This window comes from Rhinolophus ferrumequinum, chromosome 2 (assembly GCF_004115265.2).
Source record: "Rhinolophus ferrumequinum isolate MPI-CBG mRhiFer1 chromosome 2, mRhiFer1_v1.p, whole genome shotgun sequence".
Classification (NCBI taxonomy): domain Eukaryota; kingdom Metazoa; phylum Chordata; class Mammalia; order Chiroptera; family Rhinolophidae; genus Rhinolophus; species Rhinolophus ferrumequinum.
This window is the reverse complement of record NC_046285.1, coordinates 9820323-9842201: the sequence shown is the minus strand read 5'-3', so window position 1 is coordinate 9842201 and position 21879 is coordinate 9820323. Positions and strand designations below refer to the sequence as shown.

General features: G+C 44.0%; 1 protein-coding gene across 1 annotated transcript in view; it reads left to right on the top strand.

Moving 5' to 3' along the window:
- The first annotated feature begins 5982 nt into the window (after nucleotides 1-5982).
- MINDY4B (MINDY family member 4B) overlaps nucleotides 5983-21879 on the top strand; it is a 34140-nt gene continuing 18243 nt past the window's right edge. Inside the window, exons 1-7 of the mRNA XM_033134826.1 lie at nucleotides 5983-6196; nucleotides 6428-6455; nucleotides 8136-8303; nucleotides 15146-15265; nucleotides 16003-16094; nucleotides 18259-18424; nucleotides 18968-19033. Of these exons, the coding sequence (XP_032990717.1) occupies nucleotides 6084-6196; nucleotides 6428-6455; nucleotides 8136-8303; nucleotides 15146-15265; nucleotides 16003-16094; nucleotides 18259-18424; nucleotides 18968-19033 (753 nt within the window). The 5' untranslated portion in view covers nucleotides 5983-6083. The remainder of the gene's footprint in view (nucleotides 6197-6427; nucleotides 6456-8135; nucleotides 8304-15145; nucleotides 15266-16002; nucleotides 16095-18258; nucleotides 18425-18967; nucleotides 19034-21879) is intronic.

The window sequence follows — 21879 nt, the reverse complement described above, 5'->3', positions numbered from 1 at the left end:
AAACAATCTGACTCTAGGCCATGTGCTGTAAATGCTGGTTCTCAGGTTCTTTCTGACGCCAAATGAAATGTTATTGATACTTGTGACCAACCAGCTATCTAAAGTAGAGGTTCCCACAATCCCCTTCTCAAGTTAATAATTTGCTAGAATGCTCACAGAACTCCACTTTACTTATGCATAATGTTTTATGACAAAGAATACAAGCAAACAGCCTGATGAAGAAGGTGAGTTCCAGAAGGGTCCCGAGAATAAGAGTCTCCGCCCCCAGTGGAGCTGGGAGGTGCCATCCTCCTGGCACATGGATGTGTTCACTAACTTGAAAGTGCCCCCGTTTCCATTGTTTAGGGTTTTTCTGTAGGTTTCACTACTAGAAATGATTGATCAAACCATTGGCCATTGGTGATTCACTCAATCGCTAGCCCTCTCCCTTCCCCAAAGCTGGGGGCTGGGGCTGAAAGTTTCAGGCCTGTCCTCAAGGCTTAGTCTTTCTGGTGGCCAGTCCTCATTCTGAAGCCATCGAGGGGCCCAGCCAAGCCTCCTTAGAACAAAAGAGAGTCCTGTCACCCTTGTCACTCAGGAAACTCCAAGAGTTTTAGTTCTATGCCAGGAACTGGGGACAAAGACCAAACACATATTTCCCATTATACCACACCGGTCTTTGGGCCTCTTAGATGAGGACTAAGACTCATACGGTGACCAAGTGACCAGTCAAAGGCCACATGACCAGTGACTGGGGGACTGAGTCAGGACGAGTACCCCACTCTTCTCACTTTAATACTTTTGACTTCCAGCTCTATCCCTGACTCAGGCTGCTACTCCTAACATACATAAAGGCAGGGAAAAATAATTTTGTTTTGTTTTTTAAGGAGGATGCAGTTAACAGTGGCCCATACGGCTATCGAACTCGCAACCTTGGTGTTATTAGCACCACGCTCTAACCAACTGAGCTAACCGACCATGCCTTAAAGGAGAATTTTTCGCATCTTAGAGGTAAGAAAACATTGGCTATAGGTTAGAAATTTTCACGTACCATGTTTTCCCAAAAAATAAAACCTAGCCAGACAATTAGTTCTAATGCATCTTTTGGAGCAAAAATTAATATAAAACTCGGTATTATATTACATTATATCATATCATACCCAGTATTATATGATATGATATGATATGATATGATATTATACCCGGTCTTATATTATAGTAAAATAAGACCAGATCTTACATTAACTTTTGCTCCAAAAGACGCATTAGAGTTGATTGTCGGGCTAGGTCTTATTTTTGGGGAAACATGGTAAGTCATGTTCATTATTATTCTATGAGGTAAGTCAAAGGAGATATGGAAAGTGAAGCTCGGAGAGACTAAATAACTTTTCCAAGGTTACACAGTCTTTGGGAGGCCCTGGGATTTGACCCTGGGTCTGACACTCTCTTTCTCCTCCACTCCACACCACCAAAGAACAAAAGGAGACTATATCAGCCATCTTCTAGTTTCCAGTGGATTGGTAGAATTCTTTTAGGAAGGAATATAATCAGGAAATTTCCATCTCCACAGAAAGTGGAAACTAAAGAAAATGAATGATAATTAAAGCATAAAGGATTTAACTTAATCCTAAAGAAGAGCTTTCCAGGGGTAAGGTTAATTAAACACTAACGAGATTTTGTTTGAAAAAAAAAATGAAAGCTCTAAAATTCTGCTTCCGGATGTCTGTTTATGAATCATCATAGGAAAACAGCAAGAAAAAAGGTTGGGGATAATTTTGCAAGCTAGTCAAAATGCTTGCAAGCCCAAGGTTTTCAAATCTGACTGTGAAACTAAATTGAGTAAATGATTATAAAGATGAGTTGTAGCTTTCTGGGAAACTATAGCAAATGTTAATAACATTAAAATTTTACATACTGGGCCAGCCCGGTGGCTCAGGCAGTTGGAGCTCCGTGCTCCTAACTCCAAAGACTGCTGGTTCAATTCCCACATGGGCCAGTGGGCTTTCAACCACAAGGTTGCCGGTTCAACTCCTGGAGTCCCGCAAGGGATGGTGGGCTTTGCCACCTGCAACTAAGATTGAACACAGCACCTTGAGCTGAGCTGCCGCTGAGCTTCCAGATGGTTCAGTTGATCGGAGCAAGTCCTTTCAAAAACAAGGTAGCCGGTTCTACTCCCGCAAGGGATGGTGGGCTGCGCCCCCTGCAACTAACAACGGCAACTAGACCTGGAGCTGAGCTGTGCCCTCCACAACTAAGACTGAAAGGACAACTTGAAGCTGAACGGCACCCTCCACAACTAAGATTGAAAGGACAACAACTTGACTTGGAAAAAAGGCCTGGAAGTACACACTGTTCCCCAATAAAGTCCTGTTACCCCTCCCCAATAAAATATTAAAAAAAAAAAAATTTACATACTAATTTCCAAGTTTGGAATACATATTAGCTTTTCTCGTGAAATCATTGGTATTATTTTTCAAAATAATCAACAAAGTAAGCAAATGGATTCAGAGTTTTGCACTTACACAGTGCATTTCCGTTATAGGTGAATGATTTCTGCAATACTTCTCCTCCCCTCCCCCGCGTGACTGGAAAACTCTCCTCCCCATGGCCCCTGCTTTGTACTTGTTCTTTCCTTTTGCTGCAGCAGGCCTGTGCGGCCTAAGACCCCATATTCTGCCCCAATCTTTTGATGCATCAGGGGCAGTCTTGGGACCAGAGTTTCAGGTGAGTTCACATGCCATGCGTTGGGGGCAAGGACATTAAAAAGACTGAAGAGGGCAATCGCAGAGTCTACACATTGCTGTATCCGCCCCTTGTCCTGTTTCTCCAGATCTGGCCCAGGATTCTCTAATACCATCATTTCTTTCCACCCCACATCTTACAGCCAGGCCTCCTGCTCTAAGTCTTTGGACAAGAAAGTGGTGGTTTCCTCTGGATGTGGGAGAATCACATGCTTAACTCTTGGTATATTTCAGAGACCAGCTCTTTCCTTTTGTAGAACACTTATCAACATCTAACTGAAAAGAGAAAGGTAGGGAAGTAAAGACAGCACTTTCTTTGTTGAAAAGCATGAGACCATGAATTCCAATTTGGGAATAAAAGGAATAGAGATGCTGGTCCAGGGATGCTCAAGAACAACGATGCTATTTGGCAGTATGTACCAAAGGTCTTTAAATGACCATATTGTTTGATTCAGGAATTCCACTTCTGAGTATTAAACAATGGGAAGATAAATAAGGTCAAATAAGTGGAGTGATATGCCATTTTCATAGATTAGAAGTCTCTATAGTAAAGATATGAAATTATCCCCATTTCACAGATGAATAAACTGAGGCACAGAGGGATTAAATAACTTGTCCAAGGCCATACAGCTAGTAAGAGGTGAAACCATGATTCAAACTAAGCAATTTGGGCCCAGAGGCCATGCTCTTTACCAGCCTGCTCTCTGCCCACCCCTTGGGCTCCCACAGCTCGCTCCCATTCCCCAAGCCACTGTCCTCACAGCATTTCCCCCTCTGCGTGTGTCTGTTTCCTCCACTAGACGAGCAGGAACCACATCTTATTCGCTTTGGCGTCTCCAAATGCCTAGCACATGGGAAATACTCAAAATATGCTTTCTGAACCCAACAGAACAGTTTATTGGTAAGTAACCAAATCATTGGGATTTATGCTTCTACCTTTACAGAATTCTCTGTAAATTAGGACACCGACATGGTGTTACCGCAGATTCAAAGGGGACCGGTTGCCTCTAAGCCAAAAGAAAATACGAGCAGGAGTTTGCTGCAAAGAAAGTAAAGGTTTATATAAGGAGTTGGCGCCAAGTCCAGAGACACAGGTGAGTTAGTGCTCTCAAACACCTGGCTCTCCGATGGCCTCCAGTGGCTCAATTATATAAGGGTAAAATCAGTAATCATGGTTGCTATGGAGTTGGGGTCATGGGCTCTCCTGATCGGTTGGGGCTGAGGCAGGGGCAATCCGTCATGGCTTCAGGTCCTGGTGTCAGTCACAGCACTGTTTGGTCAGGTTCCCAGGGGGTGCGGCCAGTGGGGCTGTTCTCCTTTCATGACTCTGGATCTGAAATAACTGAGGCCAAGGTGTTGTCTTTGTTTGACTAAAACCTTACTCTAGTTTGAGGTTTGGTTATTGTATCCCTGGTCATGGCTGATAGAGCTGAAGCTTTATTCTTAGGTGAGTTTGACGCTGACCAGAACCTAATGTCCTAAGAGCTTAATGATTAAAAGGAGTGGACACAGCATACGTACAGGTAGAAGGATCAGGTAGGAGGAAAGAACGTGAGTGAGTCATAGTCCTGTCAGGCTAAACAAAGCCAGCTTGGATCAAAGCAGAATGCATGCTAAAGACATGAAGTTCATGTGCAGTTACAATAGCCCAAATTCACATGTTGAATAATGATTCTTAAAAAAAAATAGTTTCTTTAGCGATTCCCCTTTCTTGGTTTGGGGTTGATAAATAAAGTAAATGACAGATCCAGAACTTATTTTTTAATATGACTTTCTAAATAGGAATTTTTTTCATACTGGGGTGCCCAATAAATATTAAATCCTGACACCACCATTAAAACTATAAAATGATAAAGAGGAAAACAATAAAGATTTTTTTTTAAAGGAGGTTTTATGGTTCAAAGAGGGAAATAAGAAAGGATTTTTAATGCCTTTTATGTTTACTACAAAAATACTAAAGCTGATGGAAGTTTATGGGACCTGTGAATAGGAAATGGTTAAACAACCACCAATAATTAGTTTAAGAAACTGGAAACCCAAGCGAAATCGTAGACACCTAAATCCACCTCTGGTTTAGGTAGTGACTTGTTGTGTTTCAAGGTCTTTGTAATATTCTATACAACCAGTCTCCTCAGCCCTGACCACTGTAGTCATAGGAAATCCAAATAGCCTCATTACCTTGACCTCTTAGCATTCCCGGGATTTTACAAAACTTGTGATCAGAAATGTTTATAGAGAAAAAGGCCTCCTGCTGAAGAGGTTCAACTTTAGTATTCAACCAAGACAGAAGAGACAAGAACGCTTTTACTGGTAAGGAGTTCGTTTTTGACAAACACCATTGTACTCTCTCTCTCTGTCATTTATTTTAAGGAATCGGCTTACATGATTGCGGGGCTGGCAAATCTGAACTATACAGGGCAGGCTGGCAGGCTGGAGACCAGGGAAGAGTTAATGCTGCAGCTTGAGTCTGAAAGCAGTTAGATGGCAGAATTCCTTCTTTCCTCTGGGTACCTTAGTCTTTTCTCTTAGGACTTTCAACTGATTGGATGAAGCTCACTCAAGTTATTAAGGATAACCCAATTTACTCAAAATCTATTTAAATATTAATCCCATCTAAAAAAAATACCTTCACAGCAACATCTGGACTGGTATTTGACAAAAAACTGGGTACCAGAGCCTTGCAAGTTGACATATAAAATTAACCATCACAACCATCAGCATTCTTTATTATGCCAGTTATTACAGCTATAATTCATTCAGCAACCAGAAGAGACGTACTTTTAAATTCCTCTCTGAAACCCATCAAGCCAGCCCTTCTTCAAACTGTATGCAAATTTCTGTGTACTAAAATCTACATCAAATATCTGTTGGCCAGTTTCTTTCTTGGTTTGCGTCTTACCCAGTAGTAGTTGATACAGCTTTCTGATATCAACAGGGTGGCTTTTACTGCTTTGGCTACGTAATTCTGTTCACAAACACTTCTGGAGGCACTACAGCACAAGGTACTATTACATTCCACCAGCATGTATCGATCATCAATTAAATTATCCCAGTTGCTTTGATACAGATAATTGCAATCCTTTTGTTTGTAAATCTGTGTCTTGAATTAAATATTCATGGCATCTGTACAGTGAACAAAAATACACAAAGTATGCCACCTCTGATAAAAGTTTAATCATGATCTGACAGCGGGGGATCACAGAGAGCCCAGGGCAGCAATTGTGTGGTGTGATCTGCTCGCTGGTCAAAAGTAGGGGTGGCGTTCTTCACCCGGCCATCTGTGCCGGCCACGGCACTTCTCCACTGCCAGACCTCTCTCTCCCACTTAACAACTTCCTTCTTCCAATTACTTACATTTTCTAAATGGCTATGGAGGTCTCGAACCAGGAACAAAGCTCCCAAGAGATGGATTTGGAAGAGATAACTAGGAAAATTTCATTTCTTGACAAATGGAGGGAAATCTTTAGCTATCACGGGTAAGGTGTTCTCGTTTTCTCATTTCTCTAGAATGAGGGATTTTAGGTATTTCATGAGCTTTCCCCTTGCTACATGAGAAGTCTCCATCATAGGTTTACATTGAAAATGCTTCAGGTAGAACTATTTGCAGAAAGAGACTTCTCGAGCAAGGTTTGGGATGAGGAGGTTTGAGGGTCTGAGACCTGAATAGAGTGAGTAATTTTCTCGATGTTTTCTTTTTTCGTTTATAGGTTGGGAAGCAATAATCCAGCTCCTCAGGTAATTATTTTTCTCGAAGCCAGTGTGTTTTTGCTCTAGTTGCTTCTTCAAACAACCACAGTAGCTGCATCATGAGCATTTATTCTATGCACACAATGTCCTGTCACTCAGGCACCCGGCATTTAGTGTGGGAAAACAAAATCAGAAAGCCTGTTGAAGATCTTTTCTTGTGCTTTCTTTTTTTATAAAGATCTCTTCCTACTTTTAAGGGCTACTTTTCATCCTTAAAAGCACCATATGGTTATTATTTTAGAAAAAAGTAGTATTAGAATCTAGAGTTCCTACACTGGTGAAGTAATGCTATATATTCTGACGACCAAGTGCTTCAGTGTCCCTGAAGAAAAGTAGTTTTGAAAATACTTACCTTAAAAAAAGGAAAAAAAAGAAAATACTTATCGTTATTCAGCTTTTGAGAAGTCGTTTTCCTTCACCATTTTTAAATAAGGGAAAGATGACTGAATTCTGGTGTTAAAAAGGTATTTTAAAATCTGTAATACAATATGAGATAAAAGATGTTTGTATCTCATGTCACCTGAAATAGACTTTGTATTTCAGGCACTAATTCAATCATTGAACAAACACAGCTCAAAATATTAAGGTGATTTTCAGTAGTATATGATATGGATCAAACAATTGCATTATTAATATTTTAACAACATAACACTAAAGCATCTTGCCCCAGGTAACCTGTGATCAAAAGCTTTATTTGTGCTAAATCTCTCTTAACCATAGATAGTCTAAATTAAAATCAGAGAGATAATGCTTCTATTTCAGCGCTAAAAGTATTAAATGGAGATAGCTACCATTTGGGGGAATAGAATACTCAAACGATAAAACAATCTTTGAAAGGAAAAAAATAAATAAATGTCAGGTTATGCCTTACACAGGTGGGGGAAACCTACTGCCACAAATGTAAAGATTTTCCCTTTGATTTACAAAATGCTTTTTATCCCATCAGTAGTCTGTGACTTGGATGCTGTGTTTCTGAGATAAGAAAGCATCTTTCGCCTCTAGTGATCCAGAAAAACTAAGACGGCACGTTCCTTCATGTTTCAGCTACCAATAGGGCAGATTTGTTTCATGACATTAGTATAGAAGTTAAGTAAATTGGAAGAAGAGTTGATACTAACTTATATTAAAATGTCATAAAATCAGTCAAGAAAAGTAAAAATAGATTTTTTTTTCTTAAAGATGGGGAGTGTGGATTTTTAAAAGAAAATTATTATACTCACTTATTGGGGAACAGGAATCTGAGAGAATTAAAAGGAGGTAACCTGACTTTATTTATTGGCCAGTTAACAACATAATGAAAAATACCTCATACAGACCTGAAAGATTCATTCACTGTTTATAAAATGCTGTCTTCTCAAAACAAGAGACAGTGACATTTACATTCTTCTCTAAACATAATTTCAAGTCAAGGTCTTGATAGCATTAATTATGTTTCCATAGTTACATTTAACCTCTTCAAGTCACAAAACTTACGAGAAACCCCTTTGACACAGACACTGGGATTTTTCTGCCTCTTTTATTGCTACTTATCACAATTTTCAGACATCTTTAAAAGGGCGATAACATTTCTGGAAAGAAATATTTCAGAGAGAAAGAAAGAAAAGTGGGGGAAAGGTCACCACAGCTCTCTCTGTTTGCTTTGTTTTTTGGTGGTGGCATTTTACACAGAATCGTGAAGGCAATTGTATATCTGCTGATGAAAGTGAAGATGGAACAGGAATACCTCAGCCCAAAGGACAAAGACATTTGCCATCTAGTAGCCTTTGTTCTATTTCCAACCCCTCTATCATCTCTTCAAAATCAGGCGGCTTTCCTATCTCCCTAGCAATGGCCACGGTAAGTATAGCTTGTCAATTAAACATGAAACGAAACGTAATCTTCCCCAAACAACAAGGCTGGAGAATCTTATCTGCTGTCATGTGAGAGTATTATTGAAGATAAGACTACAGATGGTTGTTATTGGTAAAAGGAGAATATAATTTAAATGATTTATTTATGGGATTTTTCAAGGACACTGGTGACGTTACAGTCTTTTCCTCCCAAACTCCGAGAGTCTCTCTTTGTTCACTTCCTCAGTTTACAATAGTTAAATTTGAAGGAGTAAGGGAGTTAAATTCAAATAATTCACTATATAAGGTAGGTCAGACGCCTGCAAACAGGGAAAACAATGTAGATGCAAGGAGCTGATCTCAGGAAAGAAAGGTTTTCTGGGGCTGCCAACTAACATACAGATTTGAAAAACGCCTGATATTTGAGGACCCAAGTAGATCTGGAAGCTTCTGGTTCCAGGGTCCATTTGCTCAATTCAAAACTTGACCAGGGTGAGGGCACGGGGCTGAGGCAGAGACCCAGCCAGGAGGCAAAATCAGCAGCATCTCATTGGATCAAGCAGGCCACGGCTGGAGGCAAGGCCTCGGCAAATGTCCAAAGGATCAGCTGTTTTATTCAAAGAGGCAAGCCTGGGAACTGGGGAGGCTTAGCCAGGGTTGAGCCAGGCAAACAGTACCGGCTAGGGTGAGAGATCCCTCCAATTACACTGCCCTCTAATACAGCTCCCACATTCACTTCATCCGCCAGCCCAACCTTCACACTACATTCTAAAGTCTCTTCTGCGGTCCTAAGAATAAGAGGACATGCTGCCCTACCCCTGGGCTGTGTGTACAGAAACCACCCGGGGCCAGCCTGGTCACCTGGGCAAAGACCCACAACACTTCCTTGCTGTTAGGCCCACCGTGTGCTTACGGCTGCTCAGTCTGTGCTCCACACACCGGGTCCCTGCTGAGGGGTCAGGGAACCGGAAGCCCCTCTGGGGAAACCACGGTCTCCATCTGCTTTTTGTGGCACAGAGGCCCAGTGGGTCCTGATGCAGTATTTCCTACTCTCAATAGAGCCTTTCCTTAAGCTCCCCAGATAGAGTATCATCAGGGACTATAGCCCCCCAAATTCTTTCTTGATCACACATATCCTCCTCATAGGCTTCACTGAGCAACTCTCTACTGTCACATTTGCAGTACAAATGTACTGGGAGGGCCACCTGCTCTTTCGCATTGTCAAAAATCTTTCCGCCTCAGAAACCATCCCTCTTTTGCTCAAATGCCAGCTGGCACAGGAAAATGGGACAGTGGGCTCTCATAAGATGCTGCACTTTGCTCATTGGCCCCACAGCCCCGGACGGGACCTTCACTTGTGTCTTAGGTACCTTCTGGGTAGTGAACACAGGTGAGGAGTCCCCAGTCTCCGTGGTTATACGGCCACACTGTGCTGCAGGACCAAAGTCGGAGCACCTGTCGCTATTTTACTGGACAGGTAATGTTTTTAATGACAAATCTCTAATAAAAATTCATTATTTATCTCTGAAGTAAACTTCTATGGAGAATGTCACCTTACAATTTAGACGTGTCTGGAAACAGGCTACCTTTTGTGTGACAAAGAGAGAAAACTAAGATTCTGTCTTGGTATTCGCCAATACCAAGAAATCTTTCCTCACCTACCTTTTTGTACTCTCTGGATTTTGAACCATGTGAATGTACAATCTATTTTTTAAATGCACACATAGAAATTTTAAAAAATTGAAGAAAGCATTCACAGATGTTTCCAAAGTCTTCTAGTCTCTCTCTGTATTGTAGAGGCAGCAGAGCCTGGGTCTGAATTCGCCCACTTCTCTACAGACACAAACGTGATGCAATTGGAGACCTCCCCAATGACTTTTCCAAGGTAATTCTCTCCCTTTGGAAAAGGCTGGGAGACAAAAGCATCCGAACACTGTAGCCTGAAATGCGTTGATGGAGTATTAAGGAAGTCCCAGAGTAGAGGTAATTGATTTTTCTTAAAAAAAAAAAAAAAAAGAAAAGAATTTGGTCTTATTCCCATTATGTGGGCCAGATGACTGTGTGTCCTTTACACAGCAGTAGCATTAATTAAACACACCCTAGGGGTTCAAGATGATGAGCCTTGGGAATCTGAATACATGTTCCAGGAGGCGGTTCAGAAGCTTGACCAATTCTAATCGACGTTTCGGCAGTGCAGCCACCTGGCAAATTATCAGAGCTATTGCATCCTAATACTCACAAATGTATTTTGTTATTCCGCTGTTCTCTTCCCCCTTTCTGTTTGAAATAGAGATGGGACGGATTTCCTGACATTGGCACACACCTTTTGCTGGGAATCTGCTGAGAAAGTAGGGGACAGGTGAAGCACCCCACATACCCTTGCTCTCCCCAGCTCTCCTGCTTCTCACCTTTTTGTTGCCCTATTTCCAATACTAGACTTCTTCCTCCCCACAAGCTAACATCTTATAATGTGTGCCGTCAAGGCTGCTGGCCCAGGTGAGACTGGACCAGGTGAGTGTCAGATTCTGTGCTCTTCCACCAGCCTCACCCAGGTGTCTTCCCTCCCTCCAGCGGCAGTTTCCCGTTGTCCTTCTCCAGGACCAGCCCGGAACACACCCCTGTAGTCCCAGATCCTCTTTCATCAGCAACCAATAAACAAATCCCTGGGGTATTTGCAATACCACTCAGCATGATCATATTAACAATGTAAAACTGGGAGATCCAAATATTCTGGGGGAGACCCCTATGAAGCTGTAATAGAGGATAACAGGCAATGGGGTGGCTCCGGGGAGCAGGAAGCACATCCCGGTATCCCCAGCTTAAGGTCTGGCTGATAGATGAGCCTCAGGAGATGTTTACTTAGTTCATTAATACACTGCTCCAGGCAATCCCTAGAGAGGCAACTTAGTATGGGGTAGTGGATATCACTCGTGTGCCCTTTCAGATATGCCCTCTACCTTCTCCACCCTGCTTTCTGCCCAGGAGACTGACCTGGGGGGACTCCATCAATAGGGCTCCCTCCTCCTCTGGCTTCCTATTGAGTCTGACCAATGGGAACCCTGGCGGGAGACTGGAGAAAGGGAAGGCAATGAAGTCAGGTTGTGCATAGCTGGCTGGATCCCTCTCTGATGCAGTCCTTTCCCCAGGACTTTCTCCTTCCTGGTTCAGGTCACCACACCTTCCCCGCCCTTTCAGGTCTAGGAGACATGACAACTTCTGGCTGTAGCAATTGTGGTTCCCCATATATAGCCCACATCTTGGTAAACAGTCCTTGTAGTAAACTTTCCTTAAGTTATTTATCCTGACTTGAGAGTGCCACCCATGTCCTGCTGGGATCCTGACCAGTGCAAGTTGATTTGGGTCCTGGCACTGCCATTTACTAAGTACGTGACCTTGGACTTACCACTTAACTGCTCTGGGCTTCAAGTCCTTTAGCTGTAAGATTGAAGGGCTGAATTAGATTTTCTTTTTTAAATTCAACAAATACTTATTGCGAGCTGCTATGTACCAGGCACCACTCCAGAAGCTGACAAATCCATGGTGACCACACTCCAGCCAAGAGCCTACCTCTCTACTTGATGGGCTAGGAGAGAAATGTCTTCTCAGGGCTCACAATTCTAAATCTCTGATTCCATGATGGTCCACTAATTTTTAAGGCAAGAAAAGATTAAGGAAGACACTTCAAAGGGAACTATTATACTTCAAGCTAGGTGGTGAGGGTGGGGTAGAAGAGTGCTGGATGGGCCATGTGGTCACCGGGAAACGCTAAGCGCAGGGACAAGAGACAAAGCAGGTGGGGTAAGGTAATTACCCCTGTTGGGAAGAATGACCCAGGACCTCAGTTGTGTGTCTGTGTTTGTGTAATTGTCATCATTATTATCATCACAGCAACCAGAAAAGAGGTAGTCATTATAATCCTGGAAAACTAACAAAGTGAAAAGAGAAAAATTATAAACCGTGCTTGATTGTATTAAATAATAACGATCATTACAGTCATTTATTAGGACCATTTACCATTTGTGTCTAGTTACCAGGCAGCACAACAACATATGCTAATCATTGAATGTGTCAGGTCAATCTTGTTACACGTTCTATGCGATCTGAAAGTCAAGGTCACATAGTAAGATGAGTCATCTTTGCTGTCACATTGGCCGGTGGGGCCTGCCGCCCCTCTGTGCTAGGCCTCCCTGAGGTGCATCTGGATGGTGACACTCCCTTGGTTGGAGGTGGCTGTCGGCAACACAAACAGGAGATGGGATATTTGCTTGCAGAATTTTTCTGATTGAATTTGTATGCTGTCTTCTCAATCTCAGCCGTCTTAATCTCTCCTTCATGCGCGGCTTCTCCTCCCTTTTTCCTGCCCATCTCTGGTCTCTTCCCATCTGTGTTAGGTTTTTCTTCCCCTACAACACAAGATGTGCCAGTGTAGACAGGCTGTGTTTTCAAAAAGGCAATAACACTCTGCATTTATGCAGCATTTACCAAATGGTCCCAAAGCCCTTTTCCGTACTTCTCTTTCCAGGATAGCCATGATGTGGACCGAGCAAGGATTCTCCCCCTTGAAGGATAAGCAAATAACGTCTTAGAGAGGCTGGGCAAGCTGCTCAGGTTCATGTGGTTAAAAAGGATAATCACTGGAGCTTCTCAACACTGGAGTCGGGAGTGTTCAGCCTTTCTTCTGTGCTGGGCAGCCTTGATGTCAGGGAAACGCTTTCTGTCATTTTCAGTCCTCTCCTGGGGATGTCCTGGGTGGTGGCCATGGTACACACCACGTCTGTTTTCCGAGAGCAGCCTCTGTGCCTGTCTGCTCCCTCTCCTGATTTGTCATTGCCCTAAGACTCCAGACAGGTCATTTTCCCTCCGGACAGGTCCAATTCCGGGCCCTTGTTCACAATGAAATGCACCTTCTTCTATTTCCTGTAAAGCCAATCTTCTCTTTTGAGGGTGGGAGCAGAGATGGCCAGTAAATAAACTCCAGCTATGGAACCAGACCCTGGTCCGATGAGGGGAAGACAATTCCAGAAGCATGCTTCTCCTGCATCTGTCCTTAGAGAGAGCGCCGAATCCTGACCACTAGACCACCAGGGAACGCATCTGTCCTTAGAAACACAAGGGCCCGCTCCGTCCACAGCTGGGAGGAGGTACCATGGCACCGGAGCAATTGGACTCCATGTTCCTTTTGTCTACACGCTTCTGCTGGCTCCACATGGTAGGATCAGTCCCAAGGCACTTTCCAGTCCCAGATTCCATTTTCTTCCTGCTCCATGGCCCCAGCGTGCGCGCGCATGCGCGTGTACACACACACACACACACACAGTGTTCCAGGCCCACTGAGCTGCTCCCCGTCCCTGGGCACCCTAAATCTTTCTCTTTGCATGACTGACCGGCAGTAGGCCCTCTGTGCTCTGTCCCAGAGAGTGGGATATGTGCCTCTGCTAGAGCATGGGGGTGCTTTTAGGGACATGTTGCTAAGTAACTTAATAAATCACCTGAGTCACCCCCTGGGAAAGTTAGCCCCTTATCCAGTCTGGCATGCCAGGGAGAAAGACTCCGGGTAGAACGCGTTCACACCTCTTTAACACTTCTCACCTCCTGTCTTAATTCAAAAGCGTGTGAGCGCACTCAGAATTTTACCAGCAACAGTATCTAGCCATAATTCAACAGCATCATTTTATTTCCATTATTTTTTAAATCATGTGTGGCAGGTGGTTTTGATTCCCATTTAGGGAGGTGATATGAAATGTCCCTTTCAAATAAATGTTTTCTAAGTTACAAAAGAGTGGCCCAAGCTCCTGAAAAACATTAATTAAATAATGATTGGCACATAAAGATGACAGCAGTCATAGGATGGCACATACAGGCTTGGAGCTGGGGAGGCAGAGCAGGGGTGCTGGAACGGGCACAAATCCCCGCTGAGCTTCCACTAGCCGGGCGACCTTAGGCAAACACCTCTCTGTAAAAGGAGGACAATAACAGTACCGGCCTCAAAGAATTACAGTTACATAATGAACGTAAACCACTTAGCCCAGTGCCTGGGGCATAGCAAATGCTCAATAAACGCTATGCCATTTGCCAGCCTAGTTCAAATGCCACTTTTTCCATGAAGCCTTCCTGAATCCTTCAGTCAAAAGTTCTCTCTCCTTCCTCTGTTCTCTCACAGCGCTTTGTCCTTGAATTATAGCACTTCACACATTCTTCTTGCACATAGTTGTGGGGTATTTGACTTTCTACATACCTATATCCCACACAGGACCTAGCACATGCTGAATGATTAAATACGTCTCTGATTATGAATGGATTCGTTACTATTGATGAGTTTGATTTTTAAAGACTCGTTCCCATTTTTCTAAGAAACTCTAAAAGATTGTCTCCAATCTCAACACGTTGTAGAGTATCCCAGAAAACCTTCAAGATTCTGCGGTAAGAGAATAGAGAATGCTTGTTTAATATCAGTTAAACCACTCCTATACCCAGTCGAGTCTATTCCTTTTTTCCGGAGCACGTCATGGAAATAGGGACAGAGTAGCAGCCGTCGTGGGCTACAGGGGAGTAAAGGAGATGGCTAGCAATGAAAGGTGAGCTAGACAACAAGGGACAAAAATCAGATAGGGACAAGGCGTGGGGCTGACACTCAGCCTTCGCAATAAAATACCCTAGGGAGCCGATGTGACTCTTTTGCACAAGCCGTTACCAGTAAAGGAGTGACATGGAATCGCACATAAACCTGCGTGGGGGAAGAGCACAGGCCGCCTGCATCATTTCACCACCTTACTGCAGGTTGCTTAATGCGGAAGGTGTGCAGGAAGAGTGGTCTTCGTTTGAACTGTCTATTTTATGTCCCCTCTGCAGAAGCTGCGGGAGAGCCTCTTTGGAAATACTGTCCATGTCTTCAGCCAGGAATGGAAAAAGGCCTGTTTCAGGTTCCATGATCCTTTTTCTGACCTGGCTTTCGCTTTGGAAGTGGGAAAGGTAACAGCAGGCGATAATTTTTAAAAATCCTAATCCCATATTCTCTACCCATGTTTCCTTCCGTCCTCATCCATGTGAATGTACGTTTTCATTATAAGCACTTGTAGAAACATCTTGGTAATTTAAAATTTACCCTTAAATGACAACAGAGTGTTTATAACATACTGTCAGGGTTGCAACAAAGACTCAAACTCCTTTTTCTCCTCCTGCCCCACCCCCACCTTCTAAATGCTAGTTTTCCTGGCTCTTCTCTCCAAGTCCTAAATATCCCTGAGGATTTAGAGGCAGGAGAAGATCTAAGAGTTTCTTCTAGTGTGTTTAAAACCTCAATAATTCATGTCATTGATCACCAGTCACACAGAATTTCGAGAGCTAGCCATCTAGTTTCTTACCTCCTGCAAATCTGAACGTTCGATATGAAGCCAGGGCATGGTGGAGGAGGACAGGTACCCCCAGGTGCCAGTCTCGGGGCTCCACAAGAAGCTGGTCACTGCAGGTTCTAGCCAGCCAGGGCCCACAGGGAGGGATGGCACGTGTGCAGCTCAGTGTCCCTTGCTGAGCCTCATATGCTGTACGAGGTGGGGGCGGGGGAGTTGAAAAGACTGCAGAGAAGAATAGATCATGACATCCATTTGCAGGAGTTCTCTTGTGTAATGTTAGCCCCGAGAGGTTCCATTGCAATCGTAAGCCCTGCTCCCAGCCTTTTCCTGCCTCACCATTCATCTTTCCCTTTTCAGGGAGGTGCCCGAAGTATCCAGATGGCTGTACAAGGATTCATCATCAAATACTTGTTGTTTACAAGGGAGGGAAAAGACTGTAACTTCCACCGGTAAGAGGCCTCAGAGAAAGAGCTATTCATTTCATGAGAACCTTTATATGCTAAATAATTACAAGGGAGAATCCCTCGGATCTCCTCAGGAAGGGGACTTGTTCATAAGGTAGAAGTGGGTATTGTTTTCCCAGACGGGCTGGATTTCGTGACTGAGGACGGCTCTCCTGGACTCACTCTCAAAGTTCAGTTGCAGAATAATGTTGACGGTTTTTATGCTCTGCTGCAGACCACCCTGTCAGGGAAAATTAAGAAACAGGTCTCGGGGGGCTCTCTTGACAATATTTTATGGGAAGCCCCAACCTAGCAATTCCATGGAGGAACAAAAGGGAGATGAAAAACCTGCTAAATGAAGGATTAATCTTTCTATTTCATGAGGCTAACAAAAGTACAGTATTTGGTAGTTATCTACTTGAAAAATCAGTTCAAATTACTTTAATCTTAGATGTTAACAAACCCCTGTGCAAAACTCTATGCTTGGTATTAGAGAAAATATAAATAAGTAAAAGGCATCTGTCTGCCCTCAGGCAGGATAAGTTATCACCCCAAACTGAATCTAAACGTATAATATATTCTAAGATCATGAATTGCCAGTTTCCTCAGAAGTAGAGCCAGAGATGGGAATTCTTTACACAAGTGGTTTGTGAGGAGAATGCCCCCAGGAGAAACCTGTGAGAGAGTGAGGGAAGCAGGATAGAGAAAGAGAAGCTAAGGAAGAAAGTGGGTTTTGGAGAAGGCTAGCCTCAGCCAGATCTGGGGGAACTCGGGGGTGTCATTACCCCATCTTCCAACAAGGGAGCAAGGCCTTAGTACCTCCCACCTGGGTCAGGCATGGCTGCAGGCCGTCCTTCAGGAAGGGACATAAGTCCTAGTGACTTCTGGACCAGTTGGCTCCAGTTCTTCAGAGAAAACTGAAAAGTAGGAGCCAGTAGCAGCAGTACCTGAAGCAGCCAGGGGACACGTCCACCAGCAAAGAAAAGGGATCCCTGGGAATGGAGATGGAACACATACAGTATTTGCTACAAGAATGTAAAGCATTCAGCACAGTCCCTGGCATGTGGCAAATACTAAATACATGGTAGTGAGTAACCGCTGTGATAGACCTGCCCTCTGAAGCCTTCCGGAACATTCCCAGCCGCAAGTTCTCTCTCTATTCTCACAGCACTTTGATTTATTCTCATCTGCCTTGTACTAAGGTCTTGGAGTATGAGGCTCCTTGATACTCATTTCTGTATCCCCACGGAATTAGATGGATTCTACAAATCAATGTGTCAATGCTAAATACAGGGAAAACAAGCACAGTGAAGGTCTACCACATAAAGACTGGTTCCCATTTCCTGGGCGCAATGACCGACTGGGATTATCGCCCGAGGAGAGTGTGCCGCGTAAGCTTAGGGACTCACGAGCTAGGCTGCCTGCATTCAAATCCCTGCTCTGTCACTTTAAAGATGAATGACCAGCAGCAAATTATTCAACTTGTCTGTCTTACTTTCTTCACTTTAAAATGGGAGTGATAAGAGCATCTAGCTCACAGGCTGTTGTGAGGATGGAAGAGCGGAGATGTGTGAAGCTCTCAGGAGAAGGCCGGGCGTAGTGCGTGCCGGGGAGTGTAGGCTACAGGTGAGGAAGGTCACCTTGAAGTAGGGCCCCAGTGATGCCGGGATGCCATCAGCCAGAAAAGACAGGTGTGACGTGCACAGGACAGACGGACAAGTGCATGAGAAAAGGCATGGAGGTAGAATGTGGAAAATAAGTTCAAGGGACTGACTGGTCAATCTGGGGCAGAGGGTTTGCAAAACGGAAACCAGGGAGATAAAACTGGAAGGATTGTTCGGGGTTGCACGTGGAAAGGGCCTGTGTGATTGGGTTAAAGAGCTTGGATCAATCCCTGCTGACATTCAGGGAAGGGGGCAGGGGTGGGACTCAATGGGGACATTAATATAATCCACAGAGTAGGAATGGCTGAGATCACCAAGAAAATCATACACTGCTGTAAGGATGCCAGGTCCAGGGACAGCAGAGAGGGCAAGGCCCCCATAACATTCTCACAGGGTAGGTTGAGGAAGGAACCGTGTGTTCAGAAGGAGTCATAAAAGTGGAGGCCCCAGCATTCGGCTAGATGACAGTCTATTCCAATGTTGTTCTCCCATGTCCTGCTTTGTAGTTTAGTTGCGATAAGCAAGCAAGAGCAGGAGAGGGCCCTCGCTGCCGTGCTCGCTGACATCCTGTGGGCTGCAGGAGAAGCTCAGAAGGCCACCCTCTGTCTCGTCACTGAGGAGACTTACGTCGCCTCGACTCCTGACCACTCTAGAGACGATTTCACGGAGCGGGTGAGTGCATTCCTACACATCTTGCCCAATAAAGGGCCGATGAAGCCCGAGTGAGCACTAACTGGAGGGGAAGCCCTATCAGTGGTCCTGTAAGGATCTAATGTGATCAAAGGCACCTTCCAAAGAGGCGAGAACCAAGGGCTGGAAGTGATCCAAGCAGCCAAAATGGAAAATCCTACTACAAATGTCTCCTCCCAAAATTGACCATGATCAAGAATATCTCATACCTGAACTAATCATAAACTGCATTTCCATGCCCACTGTCTTAAACATAGCTAAATTCTACCTATTCTGGAAAAAACAACCTGTTTATGGTTTTTACCGCTCAAGATATCGTATTGATTTAAAAGTGAGGCTGAGCGCCACCCAGTTTTACCACGTATGTTTTACATGGCCTTGGGTAAGATAATACGTCCGTATTGAGCCATGTGATTTTGCAATGAAACAAAAAAATCTTCCTTGAGGTGGTAACAGTGAGTTGACATCTTATAGATGTAACTTTCATCTTCCTTTTCATTTTTATCTTCTATGCCTGATTTATAGCTCCAGCTGTTTGAATTTTTAAAGAAAGAAGCCACTGAGAAATTCATCTATGATCATTTACAATGTGTAAGTGTTTAAGTGTTGAGATAATTCCTTTATGTTGAACTGATCTTACAGGAATCGCCTTTCTTTTATAAGGTGTATTTTTCATGATGCTTGTTAAGAAAACCAGGTCATTTTGAGGGCGAAGAAAGGGCAGAACGAGAGAAAGAGAAGCCCGCCTCTCCCTCTCTACTCACAAATGCTGCCTTCTTCCTGGCTAATCAAACCCAGGGAATAATACTATAGAGGTCACATACCAAGATTTCTTTTGTGGGAAGAGAAAATGTTAAGGAAGTTTGCCCTTATCTAATGCATGAAACACAAAAATGGTAGACAACTAAGGCAGTAGTCTAAATTGCCAAAATGACCATTCACACTGACTCTAATGAAATGATTTCCGGTCTGAAAAAGGTGGCTCTGTTTCACCTCTTCTACCAGCACCTTCCACACAATGTCTTCCCCTGAAGTGATTCTTCCCCACCCCCAGGTGGGGAGGGGACTAAGTAGTGCACAGTAATGGTTGAAAATGGAAAGTGCTTTTTTAGAGATTCCTCTGTGGAGAAAAGAATGAAAATTGATTTTCTAAAGAATCAGGACTCTACAATGTGAAAGTAGAGGATAAGTAGCAGGGTAACCATGAAGCCATACAATTTTGGATTATATGGAAGGGGAAATGTGATCCATGAAACTCAGTGCTCCATTCCTTTCAAAGGCCACAGAGGCAGAAAACTTGGCCATGAGTCCTCAGCCACACTGACTGTATATTCTTGGTTAAACTTGGTTCCCTTGGCCTGCCTCTCCCATCATCTCATGGGCCAATGTCATAGGCAAAAGAACCATCCCCCCAAAGCTGTCCATACCTTACCCCATGGAACCTGTGAGTGTTACATTCATGGCTTAACGTTGCTAAGCAGATGATGTTGGATCATGCAGGTGGCCCAATGTAATCACAAGGGTCCTTAAATGTGGAAGAGGAAGGCGGAAGAGAGGGGAAGAGGGATATGATGTGAGAAGAGTGTCACCACTGTTATGGCTTTGAAGATGGAGATCCATGAACCAAGGAATGTGGGCAGGGCCACAAGAAACTGGAAAGAGAAAGGAAAAGATTCTCCCCTAAAGCCTCCAGAAGGAAGGCAGGTCTGCTGACATCTTGATTTTAGCCCAGTAAGTCCTCTCGCAGACTTCTGATCTCCAGAACTATGAGATAATAAGTCTGTATTACTTAAGCTACTGAATTTATGGCAATTTGTTATAACAGTAATATGAAACTAATAAAACCTGTATGACAGATTTTACATACTGGTGATGAAATGTTACGCTAGAAGCCTGCTCACAGACTCTTTGCTGTGTGTGGGAGATGTTTAATGAGGTTACACAGATAGAGAGGAACCATGGAAGAAATGACCCTTCCAGCTAAAAGAGGCAAACCCTTCCCTCTCTGTCTTCCATCTCTTCAACTCAGACCTGGGAGAGTCCGATTCAATAGGAAGGACCCTCACATCTGTAAGGGATTCTTAAAAGTTGAGAATCAGAGGATCAGAGGGGAATCTACACACATGCTTCCCCCGTCAAAGACTAAGAGGAGAGTTAGCAGAAGTCAGAAAGGCCCTAAGCAGAAGCAGATGGACAGCACATGTGGGTTTGGCCCAAGAGCTACCTGTGTCGAGTAGACCCACGCTGACCTGGACCGTAGCCACACTGGGGAAGGATTGGCACCGTTTCCTGAACGACGGGGGACTCGATGCATACACATCATAAAGGGCACTGCCCGACCAGGGGTTGCACACTGTGATCAGCTCTGGTTCAGACCTTTCCCAAACCCCATTCACCATCAGAATGTACCAGTCCTGTGTCCCATCTTAAAGCAGAGGTCTCAAGGTAGAGGTCAGAGGGCTGCTATATGTAAGCAGTCGACCTACTGTTATAGATCAAATTGCATCCCCCCAAAAAGATATCTTCAAGTTCTAACCCCCAGCACCTGTGAATGTGCTCTGACTTGGAAATAGGCTCGTTGCAGAAGCAATCAAGTTAAGATAAAGTCATGCTGGTTTGGGTGTGTCCTAATCCAGTGCCTGGTATTCTCATAAGAGGGAGGAAACTTGGACAGAGACCCAGACCTGCAGGAAGAACAGCATGTGACAATGAAGGCAGAGACTGGGGCGATGCAGCTCCCAAACCAAGGGTCCCCAGGGATTGCCGGCAGCCACCAAAAGCTCAGAAGGTCAAGGAAAGACACTGCCCTAGGGGCTGCAGGGAGAGCACGGCCCTCTTCTGACACCTTGATTTCAGACCGCTGGCCCCCAGAACTGTGAGACAATAAATTCCTGTTGTTTTAAGCCATTCAAATTTCTGGTAATTTGTTACAGCAGCCTACGACCCACACGGTGTTTGTTTGTTTGTTTGTTTTTGAGTCTGTGACAGTCAAAACCAATCAGGAAATTCCACATAAAAACCTGGATATTTAGCTTTTCCCCTCAAAATGAGAAAAGCTGGCTGCCCTAGACCTATATATAACTTGGCGTGTCCTCAACTAGCTGAAAGTGATTCCCATTAGACAACTTGTGACAGACAGGCTGAGTGATGGCACCTAACTGGTCAAAGGGACTTGGCAGATGTGATTAAGTTAAAGATTTTGACGTGGGGAGATTATCCTGGTGGGCTCGACTAATCATAGGGGCTTTCTAAGGGAAATAGGATGGCGGGAGAGTCAGAAAGAGACGAGATACCGGAAGCAGGGGGAGAAGAGGCTTTGTGATGTGGGATCACACGCCAAGGAACGAGGACAGCTTCTATTAGGTTGGTGCAAAAATAATTGTGGTTTAAAAGATTAAAACTACTGCAAAAACCGCAATTACTTTTGCACCAACCTA